The sequence below is a fragment of the Macrobrachium rosenbergii genome, chromosome 6 (genome assembly GCF_040412425.1).
Source record: "Macrobrachium rosenbergii isolate ZJJX-2024 chromosome 6, ASM4041242v1, whole genome shotgun sequence".
In the NCBI taxonomy this organism is placed as follows: Eukaryota; Metazoa; Arthropoda; class Malacostraca; order Decapoda; family Palaemonidae; genus Macrobrachium; species Macrobrachium rosenbergii.
Genome location: NC_089746.1, coordinates 43519012 through 43539011, shown reverse-complemented (window position 1 = coordinate 43539011; position 20000 = coordinate 43519012). Strand labels below are relative to the sequence as shown.

Here is a 20000-nt window from a genome sequence, read left to right as displayed (position 1 = left end):
CCTGACTAATCTCTTTCTTTCTCTTTCATTTCAGGTAATGTTCTTCTCGTTGTCACCTGAGTTTTGCCTGCTTGTTACGTGAGTACTGATGTTATTGAAGTTTGGTGGTAGGCATAACGTCTGAGGATTCGATGTTATTTCGTCAGTGTGTGTGTGTATGCACTTTTATATATTTTATATGTATGTATGTATATATATATGTATGTATGTATGTATGTATGTATGTATATACATGTGTATGTATATATATATATATATATATATATATATATATATATATATATATATATATATATATATATATATATTATGTTTTATAGTTATATATGTATGTATATATTATGTTAAAAAACTGTATATACTAATGAAGATTAGTTAATCAGTAAATCATATCGGTATTAGCGGTTTTACATTGTTTTTCGGAACTGCTTGTAGTGTGCGTGTATACAATACTGAATTAAATGCTTCTGTTCTAAAAAGGGAAGTTGTAGTTAGTAACTTAGCAAAAGGTATTAAGGGTAAGAAGGGGGTCACAGCGATTTGCCTCGGGCACGTTTTGGGTCATTTAATCGGAAATGATATAAAAGTTTTTTTTTATTTTAACTATTGTTAATCACTTAACATTTCCAAGTGGGTAAGTGGACAGTTGAAACCGTAGTGTGAGTCATCTCGATTATCAAAACAATCTGTGAGATTAGATGCTTATTCGATGAGTGTTTTACATATTTTCCTTATCTTCAATTTTTATGGTTTGAGATATTTTACATATTTTCTTTATCTTCTTCAATTCTTAAGGTTTGAGATATGCCTCAGTCAGCATCGCAGGTCGACCATCACATCTGATAATTCGCTTGGTGACCGATGTTGAAAACTCGCACTGATAATTGTATAATCGATGAATTGTATTTTTATTTTGTTTTAGTCACGTGGGGATTGACTGGTATGAGATATTTAACGAACGTAGTTGAGGAGAAAATTATCTTTTTACCCATCGTGATAATAATTTGCTCTGAACTGGTCCGAACATTAATAAACTTTTGAATTAACGAATTACCAAGATTATGTCTGTATGTATGAATGTATGTATGTGTGTGTGTGTATGTACCTCTTAACTGGTTACTTCAATTACATACGTATTTGGTAAAAATGACCAGTAGATTCTATACACATACTGTATGTATGTATGTATGTATGTATGTATGTATATACGGTATATTTATAAATATATATTATATATATATATGTATGTATGTATGAATATGATGATTAATCACTTTTGCACGTGATTCATTTGTCACACATTACCACAGGTGGTAATGTGTAATATAATATATATATATATATATATATATATATATATATATATATATATATATATATATATATATATATATATATATATATATATATATATATATATATATATATTTGTTTGAAAGCTTCATATGTATTTAGAAGGGATACCGTACAATGATTTACACTTACCGTCAAGAGAACTGACCTCAAAGAAGGTCATTAGGCCATTAACTCATGGGATAAGTAACGTGGAATAGTAAGTCCGTTTACCTAAGCCTCCACCTCGCCATACACCAAATTTTACCCAGTGTACGCAAACTCTTGCCCCTGAAGGGCGCGGAAGTATTTTACTCTTTTCACTTACAACTCCTCCTATGAAGGTCATTAAATTTTGGCTGCTATTCAGGTGAGTTAGTTTGTAAATTATTGTCATTCCAGAATTAATCATAACATGTAGATCGGTGTGTTTCATTTGCTTGATGAATGAACGCGACTAAGATTATCGTGGGGAGAAGGGAATTTCCAGAATGATTTGACGTTTTATCGGCTTCCGATATTAGAAATTGATAAACAAAAAAAAAAAGCAAATGTAAACGTATCCTGAAACCCTGATTAGCGAGCAAGTTGCGGGCAGAAAAACAAATGTTATGATAAATACGAAGGTTCATGACGGTCTTTTAGGCTGACACGTTAGATTTTCAAGCCCTCTTGCTTTCCAGAATATGCTTTACGTATTATCAATATAAATATACAGGACTACTCAGTTATGCAACAGCAGCTGTTACAGATGTTTTAATGTGAGTGAAATTTATTATCGAAGTTTTTACTTGGAACGTGTTCATAGCTGAAAGGCTAATGCTGTGTCGTTGACATAAGTCAGTCCCACGCCAAGTTGTAGTAAATAAATCAGTCATCAGTATTACTCCTTGCATCATAGTTTGACGTCAAGATGCCACAAAACATCCCCCAGCGATACCGCCTTTTGAAGAAGAGATAATTCTGCCTTATGGGGGAGAGATAATTTCGCCTTTTGAAGAAGAGGTAATTTCGAGTTTTGAAGGAGAGATAATTCTAACTTTTGAAGCAGGGATAATCCCGCGTTTTGAAGGAGAGGTCATTCTGCCTTTTGCAGAAGAGATAATCCCGCTTTTTGCAGGAGAGATAATTCTGCCTTTTGAAGAAGAGATAATTCAGCTTTTTGCAGAAGAGATAATTCGGCCTTTGAAGAAGAGATAATTATGCGTCGTTTGAAATAACAACGTCAGCAAGTTTTAAATTTAATTATTATCATATAAAAATGGCGATCTTGAATGATTAACTGGTCGGTGGGGACGTTCTTATTTTAACTTGTATTTCTGTGGGATGAAAAATAGATAAAGTAAACCCTATTATGCACATACACACACACACACACATATATTATATATATATATATATATATATATATATATATATATATATATATATATATATATATATAAAATATATATATATATGTATATATATATATATATATATATATATTTATATATATATATATATATATACATATAAATAAATATGTATATATATATATATATATATATATATATATATATATATATATGTAAATATAATGTATGTATAATAAAATGCTTGTGTTCTTATACATATACAGTATAATTGTGTGACAGATTGAAATATTTCCGAGTTTCCTAGTCCCTCGAACTTCCCAGTGTTTCTGTGGAAAGAAATAGAAGAGGTCGAAAGTGCTAAAATTTATAAATTTGATCAGTGTAACAGAAGTAAAATATAATTTGTCTTAAAACTGAAAGTGAGATGTTATGACATTTTTTTTTTTTTCAAAAGAATTGTTTAAATTTTGAACTCCTAGAAGCAATGAAATGGTAAGTGGTGTTGGTTTATAGAAACAAAAAGAAAACATCTTGAAAGTGCAAGAAATGGTTTTGAATACTAAAGACAAAAATTTTCTTGAAAACACTTGGTTAAATTGTGTTAATTCATTGAAAATCAAAGCTAGAATGCTCTTGTTGTTCTTGATGAAATGAAAGAATGTCTAGCGTGAAATAACTATAAACTGTGTAAAGTTATATCAGCAAAAATTAAATACTATTTCTCTTATTAAAAATGGTGTTACGTCAATCTATAGCTTCTGAAGACCTAACTGGATCCTACAGGTTATTGAAAAATCAGTGTTGTATTTTAAAAACATTAAGTCCATACTCTTGTGATGGTTATGAAATTGACTGATATGTAAATGTTATTTTTCAAGTTTTTGTAAGTTACTTAAAAGAAGGTATAAAATCGTTTTGGATCATAAACTGGAAAAAAGTCTGTTTTGAATCGAGTGTTACGAAATTAAATAAGGTAATGATATGATACCTAAATGTTATTTTTCAAGTTTTTGTAAGTTACTCAAATGAAAGTATAAAATAGTTTTGGATCATAAAATGGAAAACAAGTATGTTTTGAATCTTGTGTTAATTTGTGTTGACACGGAAGAAAATTTTATGTCACCCTATCGTTTAAAGAAAGAGTTTAAACTTTTGAGTCCACAATCTGTGAATTTTTTTTTTTTTTTTTAAGAGTTATTTGATTCATGCCAGACGGAGAAGTTTTTGGTGAAGTGCAAATGAAACGAAAATGAGTATGGAAAGCCACTTGGAATCATGCAAATGAAAGTGCCGTTGCAAAGCCAACTTTGAGCGTTACAAATGAAGCGGAGAGGAATTCGGAAATCTAAATTGTCAGAGTGACAAATGAAAGGATTTATAGATAACCAATTTTGAAAGTGACAAATGAAGCAGAGATTTCGTAAATCAAGTTTTCATGGCGTCAAACGAAGCAGTGAAGATTTCGGCATGGGCTAAAATCGAGAGTGACAAATGGCAGAGTGGATTGTTTTGAAAAGAACGAAATTTTCGGATAAATTGAGTAATCAGTTCGGAAAATCATGTTTTCAAAGCGAAAAATTAAAAATTGGATTTTGAAAAATGACGAGAGTTCCTGAATTTCGGATTTGCAAGTGAAAATGAAGCAGTGAAATTTTCAACAGTCCAATTTTGAGCTTGAAAAATAAGAGATATTTTGAGTTGTAGTCGCAAATAAATAATATTTTATTGATGTATTATATTAGAAAATCAATAAGTATTCCTAAGTTGTAGCAGAGAGTGAAGTTAATTTTGGTTTAAACCTAATAAAAATTAATTTTTTTCAAGTGAATAAGTAAGTATATTTTGAGCTGAATAGTTGAATTTTCATTATAGAAATGAGATGGAGAACACATTAAGTTTGAATTGTGTTTACAAAAATAAGATGGGAAACATATTGAGACGTATTTCAAAAGATCGGGAAATAAATTCAGTTTGAAAACTTATTAAAATTACTACGAGTATTTCAGATGAAAGTGGATACTAATCTTGATATTCTGCTTCAAGACGAAATTGACTTCTGCCATGCTAAACGAGAGAAGAAACGAAACCTGAATCTTACAAGTGAAACAGGTTGATTGTAAGTGTCATCGGTTGAAGTGGGAAATATCGAGTGCTGAATCTGACAAAAGATATATATATATATATATATATATATATATATATATATATATATATATATATATATATATATATATATATATATATATATATATATATATATATATATATATATATATATATATATATATATATATATATATATATATACATATATATATACATTATATATATACATACATATATTTATGCATATCTGTATATACAAATGAGAAAAAATTTTCGTGATGTGACGAGTGAAAGAATTAATCAAGAATTACAAAAATAACCATTGAGTATTTTGGTGTCAGGGTGCATCCACGCTGCAGTTAAACATGCCATAAACAGTCGGCTTCTTGTCGCAAACATACCATAAATAGGTTGAATACAAGTCAACGACTTGTTGGTAATTCTAAACAGTGCTTCATACAATTATCCAACATTTGCGTAAGGTTCGATCTCCGCTTAAGGTCGTTGACTTGTTCTCTGCCTGTTTGTGGTATGTATGCAACAAGTTGCAGACATGTGTTTATGAGATATTTTATACTAGCGTGGATGTCCCTTTGGAAAATGTATCTTAACCGCCTCATCTGTCAACAGAAACGAAGTCTCTCTCTCTCTCTCTCTCTCTCTCTCTCTCTCTCTCTCTCTCTCTCTCTCTCTCTCTCTCTCTCTCTCTCTCTCTGGGATCTAAAATCCTTTAGTGTGTTGTATTACACCCTCTTAAGGTGTATAGCTCCATTTAGTGCAGGGGGGATTTTTTTTTACATTTTTTAGGACAGAAGGTTGCATGTTCTGTTGTTATCAGTACCTTCACAACCGGCAACGGAATGAATAAGGGCATTCGTAGTCTGTCCGTACGCTTACATTTTATTTGTACAAATTCCGGAAGAATGTGTGGTACGTAATGCAGTCTATTATGCTTTGGGAAGTATTTTGCACAGGTGGTTCATTCGTTAAATCCTTGAAGGATGAATGTGGGAGAGACTGGTCTTGCTTATATACAGTGTATATATATATATATATATATATATATATATATATATATATATATATATATATATATATATATATATATATATATATATATATATATATATTATACACATATATGTATGTATGTGTGGTACACACACACCTATATATATGTGTGTATGTATGTATATGTATATATATGCGTGTGTGTGTATGTGTGTGTGTATATATATATATATATATATATATATATATATATATATATATATATATATATATATATATATATATATATATATACATATATACAGTATATATATATGTATATGTGTGTGTAATGTATTGCCCATTTACTGTCTATCCACGTACAAAATGCACTTTCAAAACGGGTCATAATAAAGGTGCCAATATAGCGCTGACTGACCTGATTACAGGTAAAAAAAAAAAAAGGGAAAGGGGGCCCAAAGGGGGCAGGCCAGAGAGGGAGAGAGAGAGAGAGAGAGAGAGAGAGAGAGAGAAAAGATAATCGTGTGTCGCAAATGAGACGGAAGTCGGGTCAGTTATTTTCCCCCAATTGTTATCCCAGTTATAGTGATGATTGTGATGATGATGATGATAATGATGATAGTGTTGGTGCTGGTAAAGGTTACTGGTGATGGAGATGATGACGATGATGAATTTGTCATTTTTGTAATAGAAATCACCGTAGATGATTTCATTTCACGGATGGGTGGGCTGCCGAATTTTGCTTGCTGGATATTTCAAATGCTAAATGTGTCACTCTTGTAATTGGAAAGCAAGTATGTGGAGTGGAATCTCTCTCTCTCTCTCTCTCTCTCTCTCTCTCTCTCTCTCTCTCTCTCTCTCTCTCTCTCTCTCTCTCTTTGAATTATATAAATTATATATATATATATATATATATATATATATATATATATATATATATATATATATATATATATATATATATATATATATATTATATAATATAACATATATATATATGTATATAATCGATAATGCCATTTTCTGATTGATAGCACCTTCTTTACTTGCTTGTAATGCCTGGTTAAATGCCTGCATTCTGAATTATCTTCTCAACATTAAAGCTTTACTCTGATGAACACAGTAATGAGACTGATTAACAGTTGGATCAGCATGCCATTATAAATTATTTTTTTGGGAATTGGGCATTGTCATGTTCACCTGGACTAAGAGAATGAATGGCTGCTTGGGCATAAGTATTCGGTCATTGCCACCTTTTCGGGGTAGGGCTCAATGGTACCTTTCATACCATACCCTCGTACCCAGAGTGAATGACTGAAGGCAGAGAGCAACAAAGGTGTTGTTCTGCTCACGAGGAAATCCGCAACAACAGTCGTCTTGTTCTTCAGGGTAACGAGAGATCGACTTGACTTTCAGTCAGTCCTTTTGAAGTTGGGCATCTCAGAAGCAAATGCAGGCATTGTTTTGACCATGCGTCTGGATAATTTAATCCTCTAACTATTCTAGAAATGGTACAGTCAGTACTTTACTCGGTACTGAATGGTACGTATGTTCACAGACATATTTAACATACTGTTCTAGAAATGGTACATTCATTAAGTTGCTCGGTACAGATGGTGCATACGTTCACAGACATATTCTAAGTATTTTAGAAATGGTACGGTCATCGCGTTGCTCGGTATTAGATGGTGCACATTTTCACTGACATAACTATTTTAGTAATGGTACAGTCATAACGTTACACGATACTGGATGGTACATGTGTTCACAGACATATTCTAAGTATTCTAGAAATGGTACAGTCATTAAGTTGCCAGGTGCTAGCTGGTACATATGTTCAAAGATAAATTCTAATTATTCTAGAAATGGTACAATCGTTACGTTACACGGCACTAGATGGTACTTTTCATATGTTCACAGACTCTGGGACGGATAAGTAACTTGGCTTCAATTGTAGTAAATTGTAATTTAGAAGTACCAATTGCAATATTAACTGCTACTTCTAATTTCAAGTTCATTTTGGAATTAATGAAAAGGTCTATTCCATTCTGTCTGGATTGACAAAAATTGACAATTCCAGTGGAAACTCAAGATCTGGAATTAGAGAGGGGGTAATTCCAACATAAATTTTTCTGTTTGAATGAATAAAACTGCGATTCCAGTAAGACTTCTTCGATCTGGTGTTAGAAACTATAGCTGTAAGTGAAACTGGCCAGGAATTTCTCATATGAAGTGAACAGTTCCAAAATGACTCTGACCAGGAATATTTGGCATTCAAAAGGGACAGTGCCTAATGTAACAGATAAGGATTCTCATCATCTGAAAGGAGCCACAACAGTGAGTCCTACTGGCTGCTGAATGAGAGTAGGTCAATTCCTTTTGGAATTATACGCACATTAGTGACTTAAGGCCTGATATTACACGGGAAGATAATAAGCAACATGTAAACAGAGGGAGATAGAGAGATATAGGAAGGTAAGTAGGCGTATACATAGATGTCAGTGACATAGGCCTAGTACCACCTTCTTGGTGTGAAGGAGAGATGAACTTACAGTAGGTGATGCTGAATGTTCTTCCACGACCGAGAAGAGAGAGAGAGAGAGAGAGAGAGAGAGAGAGAGAGAGAGAGAGAGAGAGAGAGAGAGAGAGAGAGAATTGTCACATGGAGAGCTAGCTGCTGGACACCCACAGGTGAAGCTGATTCTGATGACAAGAGATGATGTTGAGGATAGTAGTGATGATTAAGCTATGATACTTCGTAGCTAAGGTGTAGGTGGGAAGAATGTCAGATAGGGTTATGTCAGGGAGGGAAAGAAGGAATGGATATGATGTTTTGGCGGGTGAGAGAGAGAGAGAGAGAGAGAGAGAGAGAGTTGAGAGGGAGGGGGAGGGATTCGTGGCAGCAGGAGCAGGGTGTTGCGCCGATCGATGTTCGTTGCTCCTCCCTCCCTCCCTCCCTCCCTCCCCTATTCCTCCTCCTCCTCCTCCTCCTCCTCCTGCTTCTTCTTCTCCTCCTGACGGGCGCCGCCGGTGCCACTAGGGTAGAATAGCTGCCCGGCTCACAGTCCTCCCACGACGCCTCACGAATACGCACGCACGAACCTTCAATCACCGAAGGGCCCCTTCGTCAGTTGCACGCGCGCGCGCCCCTGCAGCAGCAGTAGGAGAAGAAGAAGTCCCGCTCACGAACCAGATAATCGAAGAAGAAGAAGAATAAGAAGATCCCCCTCCGATAAGAGTCACGTTACCTGAAGGGGAAAGTCTTGGAGGCGTAGTTGTAGCTTGGGCAGGTGTCAGCGCCCCTTTTGCGGCTGTGAGGAAGAAGGAGGAGTGGTAGAAGGGACATTTGCGTCAGGTGTGTGTGTGTGTGTGTGCGTGTGCGTGTGTTTGTGTGTGTGTGTGTGTGTGTGTGCGTGCGACGGCGGCGGTGGTGGTGATGGTATCCGTATCACTCAAGTGGTGCAGGTGGCAGTGAGAGAGACACAAAACGAAGAAGAAGAAGAACAGCAACAACAACAACAACAGCAACAACCAGAAGTAGTACAGGAGGAGAACCTTCGCCATCCCGTATATCGTCAGGATTTCCATGCGCCCTTCCTTACCAGTGTAAGGCGCAGCAGCAGCAGGATACATCTAGAGAGCCTTTATGAATGAACGCCGAGTGTCTAGAGAGGTGAACGCACAACGAATCTCGACACGTTGAACGAACTCATCCCAACGATGCATCCTCGGTGGACGAATTGACTTTCGAAAAGATCATCGCCTCCTCTTTCAAATATCTCTTGTCCCCAAGTCTTAGCATCAAGTTTTCTTAGTTTTTTTCCTTCGGGTATTTGGTCTCTTTATGTAAGGCAGCCCACTGGCCATTACCTATAGATAAATCCTCCCCTGATTATTATAAGCATCCCCGTGACAGCAGCTGCCAAGAATGGCCGACAGACGGTGTGCCGTGACTTTGGATATGATGTAACGTTCGGCGCAGAGGAAACGCCGTAGAGGAAAATCCATATAGTGTGTTACCTGTCGGCGATAAGCCGAGATTCTTGAACGTTCTCGCCCCCCAGTGACCCATTTCCGAAGAAGGAACCCGTCGCAAAGGTCCTCGGGAGATAGAAGTCACCCTTCGAGAAGGAGACGCAAGCCGATAGATATTGGTCATTGCGTGGAGCAATGAGCAAGTGGTACTACTGTCAAGATGTGTTTAGCCTGGAAGATGTGATGGAGGCCTAATAACACCGCGGGTGTTTTTGTGTGTGGTTCCAGTCTTGTGATTCCTTAGCCCTCGTTCCCCTTTTCATAGCCACCGGCCTGGAAGCCCTCACAGTTGTCGAATGGAGAATGCAGCTCCTACTGAAGAGTAAGCACCGGGAAAAGGGTGGTGGTAGTGGAGGAGGAGGGGGAGGGGGAGGAAGAGGAGATAGTGGTGGTGGTGGTTGTAGCGGGGGAGGTTCCAGAGGACTACCGGAGGTGGCTACCGGCGGCGGCGGACCAGGCCCTTCCAAACCTCCCTCGAGAGGTCCATCTCGCGGGCCCTCAAGAGGCTCTTCCAGGCCGTCTTCCAGACCTCCATCCAGGCCGCCTTCCAGAGATGCCAGCCCTCAGCGCGAAGCAGCCAACTTCCATCCCGACTTAGTCTCCTGCGGAGGCACCTACTGCGAGTCCCCCTACCATCACCATTACCACCACCATGGGCACCATCACTACCATCACCATAACTACCATAATGGAGGGAGGGATTCTCGCGTCTCCTACCGCCACCACCGTCCGACCGTCACTCACGAATTACCTGACGGGGTGCCTGACCCCCGGTTCACTCAGACGTGCCCCTGCGGAGCGGGCATATCGCGAGCACCGTCCTGGGAAAGAGAGTGCCCTCCTGACGTGGCCGAGTCAGGGTGCTTCCCGAAGGGGCGCTCCAAAGGACACGAGGACGGGTCTTCAGGATCGAGGAGTGGTGGACGGCGTTCAGGTCACAAGGACGGGCGAGGAAGGATGCGTCGTCTCATTGATATGTCTGTGATAATGGGCATCTTTAAGCCATGTAAGGTAAGTTGGGTCAAGGGTCAACTTGAGAGGAAAGGGAGGGGGGGGGAGAGGTCGTCTGGGTTATGCAGCATCATTGCAGCCTTAGATAATAATCTTTGGTTCACATTTTCACACCTGTTAATGATGCTTGAATTTTGTAAAAAAAAAAAAAAATAAATAAATAAATAAAATAAACAAGTCTACAGTCAATGTTACTTTCAAATACTTCCATGTCTTTCACCCAAACCTTAAGAATGAATGTCTTGAACCATCTTTAGCTACCTGATTTAATTGATATACAATCTTGACTGGTGTCCGTGCACACACACACACACACACACAAAAAATCAGTAAATCTACAGTAATTTCCTGGAAAAATCTTTATTACCTGATTAAAGTTGGCCTTCCAGACTTGATTGGCTTTCTTGCACATACACACTCACAAAAATTTGCATTAAATTCCTGGAAAAAATTTAAATAATACTTGATGTAGTTTACTGGTTTTCCATGCTGACTTGCACACTCATTAAAAAATCTGCATTAAGTTCCAGGAAAAAATCTTTAATATTACATAATTTAATTGGTCTTTTACAATATTGATTGACGTCGTTGCACAACAACACAATAAATCTGCGTTAAATTCCTGAAAAAAAATCTTGAATATTACCTTACTGAATTGGTGTTCCCGATTGGCGTCATGCACACGAAAAAAAAAAATAAATCTGTAATAAGTTCCTGGAAAAATCTCGAATACTACCTGATTTAATTGGCGTTCTGATCTTGATTGGCGTCCATGCACACAAAAAAAACACAATTCCGATCTTGATTGGCGTCCATGCACGCAAAAAAAAAAAACAATTCCGATCTTGATTGGCGTCCATGCACACACACAAAAAAACATAATTCCGGTCTTGATTGGCCTCTATGCACACACACAAAAACACAATTCCGATCTTAATTGGCGTCCATGGACACAGACACACACACACAAATCACAATTCCGATCCTGATTGGCGTCCATGCACACACACACACACAAAAACACAATAAATCTGAGCTAAACTCCTGAAAAAAAATGTCCACCATTACGTAACGTCTTCCCAATTTAGAGCAAGATGTCAGGGGGCGGAGTGCCACTCACTTTGGCACTGAGGGGAAGTGACAAGGCGGGATGACCACCCTTGTGAGAGCCATCATGAATGATTCATGTGTTTGACATCCAAGGTTCTCTTCGTCGAGGAAGCTCATCAGTGTCAGTCCTGGGAAGTTTGCCGATCGCTCTTTCATTAATCTGTCTGATTATTTAAAAAATAAATGAAAAATAAAGAAGATTAAATGTAGAAACATTACCTTTCACTAATGTCTGGTTATTTAAAAAGTAAAGAATATTTAATGCAGAAACATTACCTTTCTCTGATGTTCGATTGTTTTAAAAAAAAAGTTGAAAAATAAAGAAGATTAAATGTAGAAATATTATCTTTTACTAATGTCTGATTATTTAAAAAAAAAAGAATATTTAAAGTAGAACCATTACCTTTCACTAATGTCCGTTTGTAAAAAAAAAGGGGGAAAATTAAAAATAAAGAAAATTTAATGTAGAAACATTACCTTTCACTAATGCCCGGTTATATAAAAAAAACAAAGAATAAAAAAACAAAGAAAATTAAATGGAGAAACATTACACCTATTTATTTACGGGCTTGTGTTTTGAGATAGTTGATCTTGAGCACATTTTCTCTCTATGTATGTATACTAAAAAATCACAAAGATATGCACGTGGGTTGTTTATCAGCTGAAGCCACAGGAAAAGCTTGAAAAGAAACGACAGAATATCAAGTAGTTTCGTGTAATTAACACATCTTTGTGCCCCTTTTCAAGCTATTCCTTTGGCTTCAGCTGACGTATGCAAGTATGTATGTATGTGTGTATTCCAAGGCTGTTTTGGTTCCTTATGTTTAAATTGGTAAATGACATTTCATTAATGTAATGTGCTACTGTCCATTCACAAGCGATATCTGGTCACGTTCACAAGATCACGTTGAATGCATTAAAAAAAAACTAAGAGCATTATATTCCAGTGATGAGGATCCGGGTCTATTTCGTCTGAATTTGGCAGGTACACGGACGTATGTGAGGTCTGTATCGACTCGAGTTAGCTAAACGTATCTGAATTCGGCAGGTATACGGACGTATGTGAGGAAATAAACTTTTTCCTTTTCTCGTATAAAGGCTGGGTCTAGCAACCTCACTCCGATTTCCGTGTGTGGGTTCGAGTTTGGCCACTTAAGAAGGAAGAACTCCGTAACTGATCTAGCGAACTTGTCTAGTGGATTCTATATAATTATTATTATTATTATTATTATTATTATTATTATTATTATTATTATTATTCAGAAGATGAACCCTATTCATATGGAACAAGCCACTGACTTGAAGTTCAGGCTTCCAAAGAATGTGGTATTCATTCGAAAGGAGTAACACAAGGAAATGTGAAATACAGAAAGAGGAATTTCATTTATAAGAAAAACAGGTAAATCAACAAATTAATAGATGAATAAAAATGTAAGTAAAATATTAAAGTACAAGTTTAATTGTATTAGAGTAGTAATGCATCACATGAGCTATTGAATGAATGAATGAGTAATATCAACATAACTTCCTCTGTCTGTTATTTTCACGCTCGAATGTGTTATCTATCATGAAGCAGATCTCGCTTTTGAGCGACAGTGGGCGTAGTTCTGTCCACGATCAACAATTCAGCAGCTTTTACTCTCGGGTTAGTGTTACTGATGTTAGTCGATTTGCGTGTAATTGTCTGAACGCATATCGTCCGCAATTTAAAGCTGAACACTCGGTCAACTTTTTTTCAAGCTTCGTTTTATGATTGACAGCCGCACGTCATTTCACTTTGAGCCCATTTCATTCTTTCGAAACACCATGATTAAAGTCTCTCTCTCTCTCTCTCTCTCTCTCTCTCTCTCTCTCTCTCTCTCTCTCTCTCTCTCTCTCTCTCCGTATTTGTACTCTGTACCTATGACGAGTACGTCACCAGTTGCAGATGGTGATTTATGTACAACCCCATCCAAGCTTCAGAGGGACACGAGGTCTTGCACCCAAGTGAAGCTTGTCCGATTCAGAATAACGTATCAGGCAGTTAGGTAGGTCATCGCTAAACTCCTTCCCTTCCCCCTCCTCCCCTCTCCTCCCCTCACTTCACCCCCACCCCATTCTGTTCTAATAAGCCATGCAATATCACCAGATTGGCATGATGCAATAGCGAGGTGTCATGGTTGAGGAATTTCCTTGGCAACAGTGTCAGACAGTGTCCGATCATATTGGCACTTAGATGCAGTCATTACGTATTGTTATAAGCAATAACAATCGTAATTTATGGTCATAAACAATAACAGTAATTACTTATGGTCATAAACAATAACAATAATTGGTTATGATCGTAAAGAATAGCAATCAAAACTTATTGCCATAAACAATAAGTCATTACTTATGGTCACAAACAATAATAATAATTACTTACAGTCATAAACAATAATAATCCAAATTTATTGCCATTAACAAAAACACTCATTACTTATGGTCATAAGCAATAATAATCATAACTTATGGTCATAAACAATAACAATAATTACTTATGGTCATAAACAGTAACAATCATAACTTATTTTTCATAACCAATGATAGTCATTATTTGGGCTCATAAGAAATGACATTATATCTTATTGCTATAAACAATAACAGTCATTATTTATGGTCAATAACTGTAACATTTATTAACTTGCTGCGAACAATAACAATCATTACTTGTGGTCATATACAATGAAGTGATTACTTATGGTCATAAAACCAAGCAGCCATTACTTATAATCATAAACAATAACAGCATAGCTTATGGTCATAAACAGTAATAATCATTGCTTACAGTCATAAACGATAACAATCATTACTTATGGTTATAAACAATAACAACCATAACTATTGTCATAAACAATACAGTCATAATTTATTGCCGTTAACAGTAGCAATGATTACATATGGTCATAAACAATAAAAATCATAATAAATAATAAAAAATGCAATCGATACTTATGGTCGTAAACAATAACAGTCATTACTTATGGTCATAAACAATAACAATCATAATTTATGGTCATAAACAATAACAATCATTACTTATGGTCATAAGCAATAACAGTCATTACTTATGGTCATAAACTATGACAATCATAATTTATGGTCATAAACAGTAACGATCATTACTTATGGTCGTAAGCAACAACAGTCATTACTTATGGTCGTAAACTATGACAATCATAATTTATGGTCATAAACAATAACGGTCATTACTTTTGGTCATAAACAATAACCAACATGATCTGTTCTGGAGGTTTGTGTGGGGATGGATGTTTCTGCTGTACAGGGAAACCGACAGGTATGATTACCTTGTGTGTGTGACGCCAGTTTTAGTAGACATAAATTAATTAACCAATTACCCTGTGCGTATATGTTGTCTTGTGATTTCCGTGCGCGTATGTGATACTTGACATGTTTAAATGTGAATGTGAATGTGAAAGTGGCTGTTCGAATCAGACGAACGGATCCAACTGATCATATATTTTCGTTCTGTACAAACACGTCATGTATGCATGTATGTATGTATATATATATATATATATATATATATATATATATATATATATATATATATATATATATATATATATATATATATATATATAATGTGCTTGTATGTATATGATTATATTCAGTACAAACATTTTACAATACAAAGAAAAACAATGATAAGTTGAAGAATCCATGATAACCGAAAATCACGATAAATAAGTTTGACTTAGAAATTCCCCCCGAGTGCCAGTTTATGGCCTACGGGTTTCACCGTCTCCCTGGTTTAACAACTTCCCCCCACCCCCTTCCCCCACGGGGTACAGTCTCAGGGAGAAACCACATTTTTTTAATGTAGTATAAAAAGATGCCATTATATCCTATATACAGAGTCCAAAAAATTCTGATTTTCAGAAAAGTTAATGATTATATTCTTTAGAGGCTTGAATTTCAAGTCAGTGGCCCCTGTAGGCTTCTTCCATATAAATAGAGTTTATCTTCTGAATAATAATAAATAATAATAACAATAGTGATAATAATAATTATTATTATTACTATTATTATTATTATTATTATTATTATTATTATTATTATTATTATTATTATTTTAATAATAATAATAATAACCGCCAAGTTTTTTATTTAATTCACGTGAATGTCACATGAAAATCAAACATGAATTTTAGAGTCAAAGCAAAATTCCATAATTGGACTTATTAATTGAATATCATCACTTAAAACTTCTAGTGTCTCAAAAAAAACTGCTCTCTTATTTCAGCGTGAAATTAACTTCGCGAATCGAAATATCGTCATTTCCATTCTTTGAAAATTACGAAGAGTACGTGCGTGAGTTTGCGTTTCGTGACAACAGCGTATTCTTGATGGATAACTGGTATTCATTTACTGTTTTTCAGATGGGAAATATTCCCTGTTACCTGTGTATTCCTAAGAAAGGTGTTCTGAGGGAGGTTAAGTGCATAAATACAGTCCATTCAATGAATAACACCTTTCATCTATCTAGGAACTTTCTGGCCATCTAGCGTTCTCAAATAAACAAGGAACATAACTGGCACTGTGTGTGCTCGCTTGTGCGTGTGCGTGTGTGTGTGTGTGTGTTTGTGTGTGTGCGGCTTTGTTTGTTTTCGAGGGCGTTAAGCGGTCACTTCGCTGCTCCGGCTGAGTAACGGCGATGAAGAAGAGAGAATAAAAAGAAGAAAAAAACAAATAAACAAACTCCGATGAATGACTTTTCAGTCTCTGACGTCAGAGAATTAAAAGGGCCTCTGGCTGTTTCGGTTCCATCAATCGCCAGTGTTATGTACCTCTTAACAAGAGGAGGGATTTCTCTCTCTCTCTCTCTCTCTCTCTCTCTCTCTCTCTCTCTCTCTCTCTCTCTCTCTCAGGCGGTTTCCAAGAAAAAGTAAATGAAAGATAAACTTGTTTCATTTTTTTCAGGGACTCAAAGTTGTTCATCTTTGTGTAACTGTTGCCTCCTGATAGTGGTTTTACTGTAAAGTTCGGTTGCGAAATCTCTCTCTCTCTCTCTCTCTCTCTCTCTCTCTCTCTCTCTCTCTCTCTCTCTCTCTCTCTCTCTAAGCAAAGCATCATGGACTTGTATCTGCAGGGAGGTGGTCATTGGTGATGGAATGCTATATGTATGGATCACAAGTTTTTTTTTTTTTGTAAAGTTTGCTGTCTACATATATGTGTGTGTGTATATGTATATGTATGTATATATATATATATATATATATATATATATATATATATATATATATATATATATATATATATAATTTTGTATACAGAGAGAGAGAGAGAGAGAGAGAGAGAGTTGAATTTTTTTTAATTCATGTACTTCATGTTTGAATTTTTTTATGTTGAACTCATTTACCTCATGTTTGATTTTCTTATGGGGGGGAATGATTTTTAAACGATCTGATATTTTTTTATTAAAGTAATAAGATATTGGAGTTTTTGAAGATACTTCTGATAAATTTGATAAATTTGAAAATTGCATTTTTTCTTACTTTCTTGGTATACAAAGGTGTCAAATGACGTTTCAGTTGAGCAAAATTCCCATATTCTTTAAATATACTGATAATATTTGATTTAGTTTACATTTTGCCACATTTGACATCCAGTCAGTTACATCTAATCCATAAAGAAATTTTCACTTTCCTCTCAAAAGACGTCTCCGTAAGGGCTAAATAATAATAATAATAATAATAATAATAATAATAATAATAATAATAATAATAATAATTAGAAAATACTCATAGTTGCATGAGTCTGGAAATGGAGAAACAAGTCCACAGTTACGTATGGGTATTTATATTTTAAAATAAATCTCTACAAAGAGCTTTCGGGAATCTGTTCGATTCCCATTTTCAACCTCAGTCACAAACACATTCCCGAAAACTCTGTAGAGATTTTTTTAAATATATGTACCCATACATAACTGTGGATTTGTTTCTCCAATAATAATAATAATATAATAATAATAATAATCCTCTGAATGGTGTGTCCAAGGCCACGCCTTGCTTCATACTACACTTAAAACAACCTGCTGGCTTCAGCTTAGCACCAGACTTTATCCAAGAGTTTAAAAATAACTCTTATTACATCCCTGTAGGCCTCGTTGTGAGCAACTAAGGTAACCCCCGTTCTGATGAACGTGTATGTAACCCTCTCATATTACGTGTTTTCGACAATGGCTACCCTTAATTTTTGAGGTTTGGGACTTTATAAAAGTCTTATTGCGTATTTTAACGCTGCCACATATATTTTTCTTTGTTTGGGACTTTATAAAGTCTTATTACGTATTTAGAGAAAGGCCACCCATATTATTGTGGGTTTGGGACTTTATAAAGTCTTATTATGTATTTAGACAACGGCCACCCTTATTTTTGTGGGGTTTGTGGCGTTATAAGGTCTTATTACGTATATTAACAATGGCCACTCATATTTTTCTTGGTTTGGGACTTTATAATATATTATTACGTTTTTTAAAAACAATGACTATCCACATTTTTGTGGGTTTGGGACCTCATAAAGCCTTATTTCGTATTTAGACAATGGTCACCGTTATTTTTGTTGGTTTGGGACTTGATAAAGTCACATTACGTATTTTAACAATAGCCACCCATACTTTCATGTCTTATTATGTCTTCATTATGTATTTTGACAATGATACCCTTATATTTGTGTGTGCTATGTTATCATGTCTTATTTGTTTTGATATTAGCCCCTGGTATATATATGTGTGTGTGTGTTACATTACTATGTCATATGAATTTTCACAATGGCTGCCTCATTTTATATTTACGGTTTTTTGGTGCCAACTTATTTCATTCCGTATTTTTGCTATGACCATCTTTATACATGCCTGTATTGCGCATTTTCCTACGACAGACGTTTCATATAACGTATTTTTATGAGCGTCACAGTCGTATTTACAACTGTGACATTGCCATTTCATGTGACGAATTTTGCGAAAACCACCGGTATCTTAGCGTGTGACGTCACCACTTCATATTAGCGTATTTTTACGAGTCACTGATATTTTCGTGGGTTTTACGTTAGCGCGTCGTAAGACGTATTTTACGGAAACCACCTACATCTTATTAAAGTATTTTTGTGACTGCCACTGATATCTTCATGGATTTAACGTTAGCACGCCATAAGACGCATTATTTTGTACAGTGGCAGCCCCACCGTTTGAGTGTGTCATGCCACTAATAGACGTATTAAAACGTTGCACAGTTACGTCGGGAATCTATTGCAGTTGAAAAGTGCACGAAGTGTTTTGACGGACTTGGCACTTGCTCTGGTCGTTTGGTGTTTTGTATGTACCCCCTACCCGCTCTCCGAGTTGATTAATTAGCTTTAGTGCTTGCTTTGACACAACTGGAGAAGAAGGTGTTGTCGCGTGGACTGCCCAGACCGTTTGAAGAAGGCGGCCGGACGCCATGGGCGTGACTTCTAGTAAAGGAAAAAATAAAGGATTATTTCTCGCTCCAAAGATGTTTTTACTTCTGGTAAAGGAAAAAGATCTTTTTCTTCTGGTAAAGGAAGAAAGAAATATTTCTCGCTCGAAAAGTGTTTGTCATTGCTAAAGAAAAAAAATAAATCTTTCTCGCTCGAAAGATGTTTTACTTCTGGTAGAGGAAAAAATAATATTTCTCGCTCGAAAGATTCTTTTCTTCTTCTGGTAAAGGAAAAATGAATATTTCTCGCTCGAAAGATGTTTTTCTTCTGGTTAAGGATAAAACAAATGTCTCTCGGAAGATCTTTTTCTTCTGGAATCAATATTTTTTGCTCGAAAGATGTTTTCCTCTGGTAAATGAAGAAAGAAATATTTCTTGCTAGAAAGATGTTTTTTTCTGGTAAAGGAAAAAATCAATATTTCTCACTCGAAAAATTTTTTCATCTGCTAAGGAAAAGATAAATATTTCTCGCTCGAATTGTTTTTCTTCTGGTAAAGGAAAAAAATCAATATTTCTGGCTCGAAAGATTTTTTTTTTTCTG

General features: G+C 35.7%; 1 protein-coding gene across 19 annotated transcripts in view; it reads left to right on the top strand.

The window, feature by feature from the left end:
• The window catches only part of dnc (phosphodiesterase dunce), an 878593-nt gene that overhangs the window by 754766 nt on the left and 103827 nt on the right, over window positions 1-20000 (top strand). Inside the window, exon 1 of one of the 19 annotated variants that reach the window (XM_067105657.1) lies at window positions 8833-10853. The exons of 17 other annotated variants lie outside the window; for them this stretch is intronic. In XM_067105657.1, the coding sequence (XP_066961758.1) occupies window positions 10146-10853 (708 nt within the window). In that variant the 5' untranslated portion in view covers window positions 8833-10145. Of the gene's footprint in view, window positions 1-8832; window positions 10854-20000 lie in introns of those variants that run through there. One more of the 19 variants, XM_067105659.1, reaches the window with a different exon arrangement.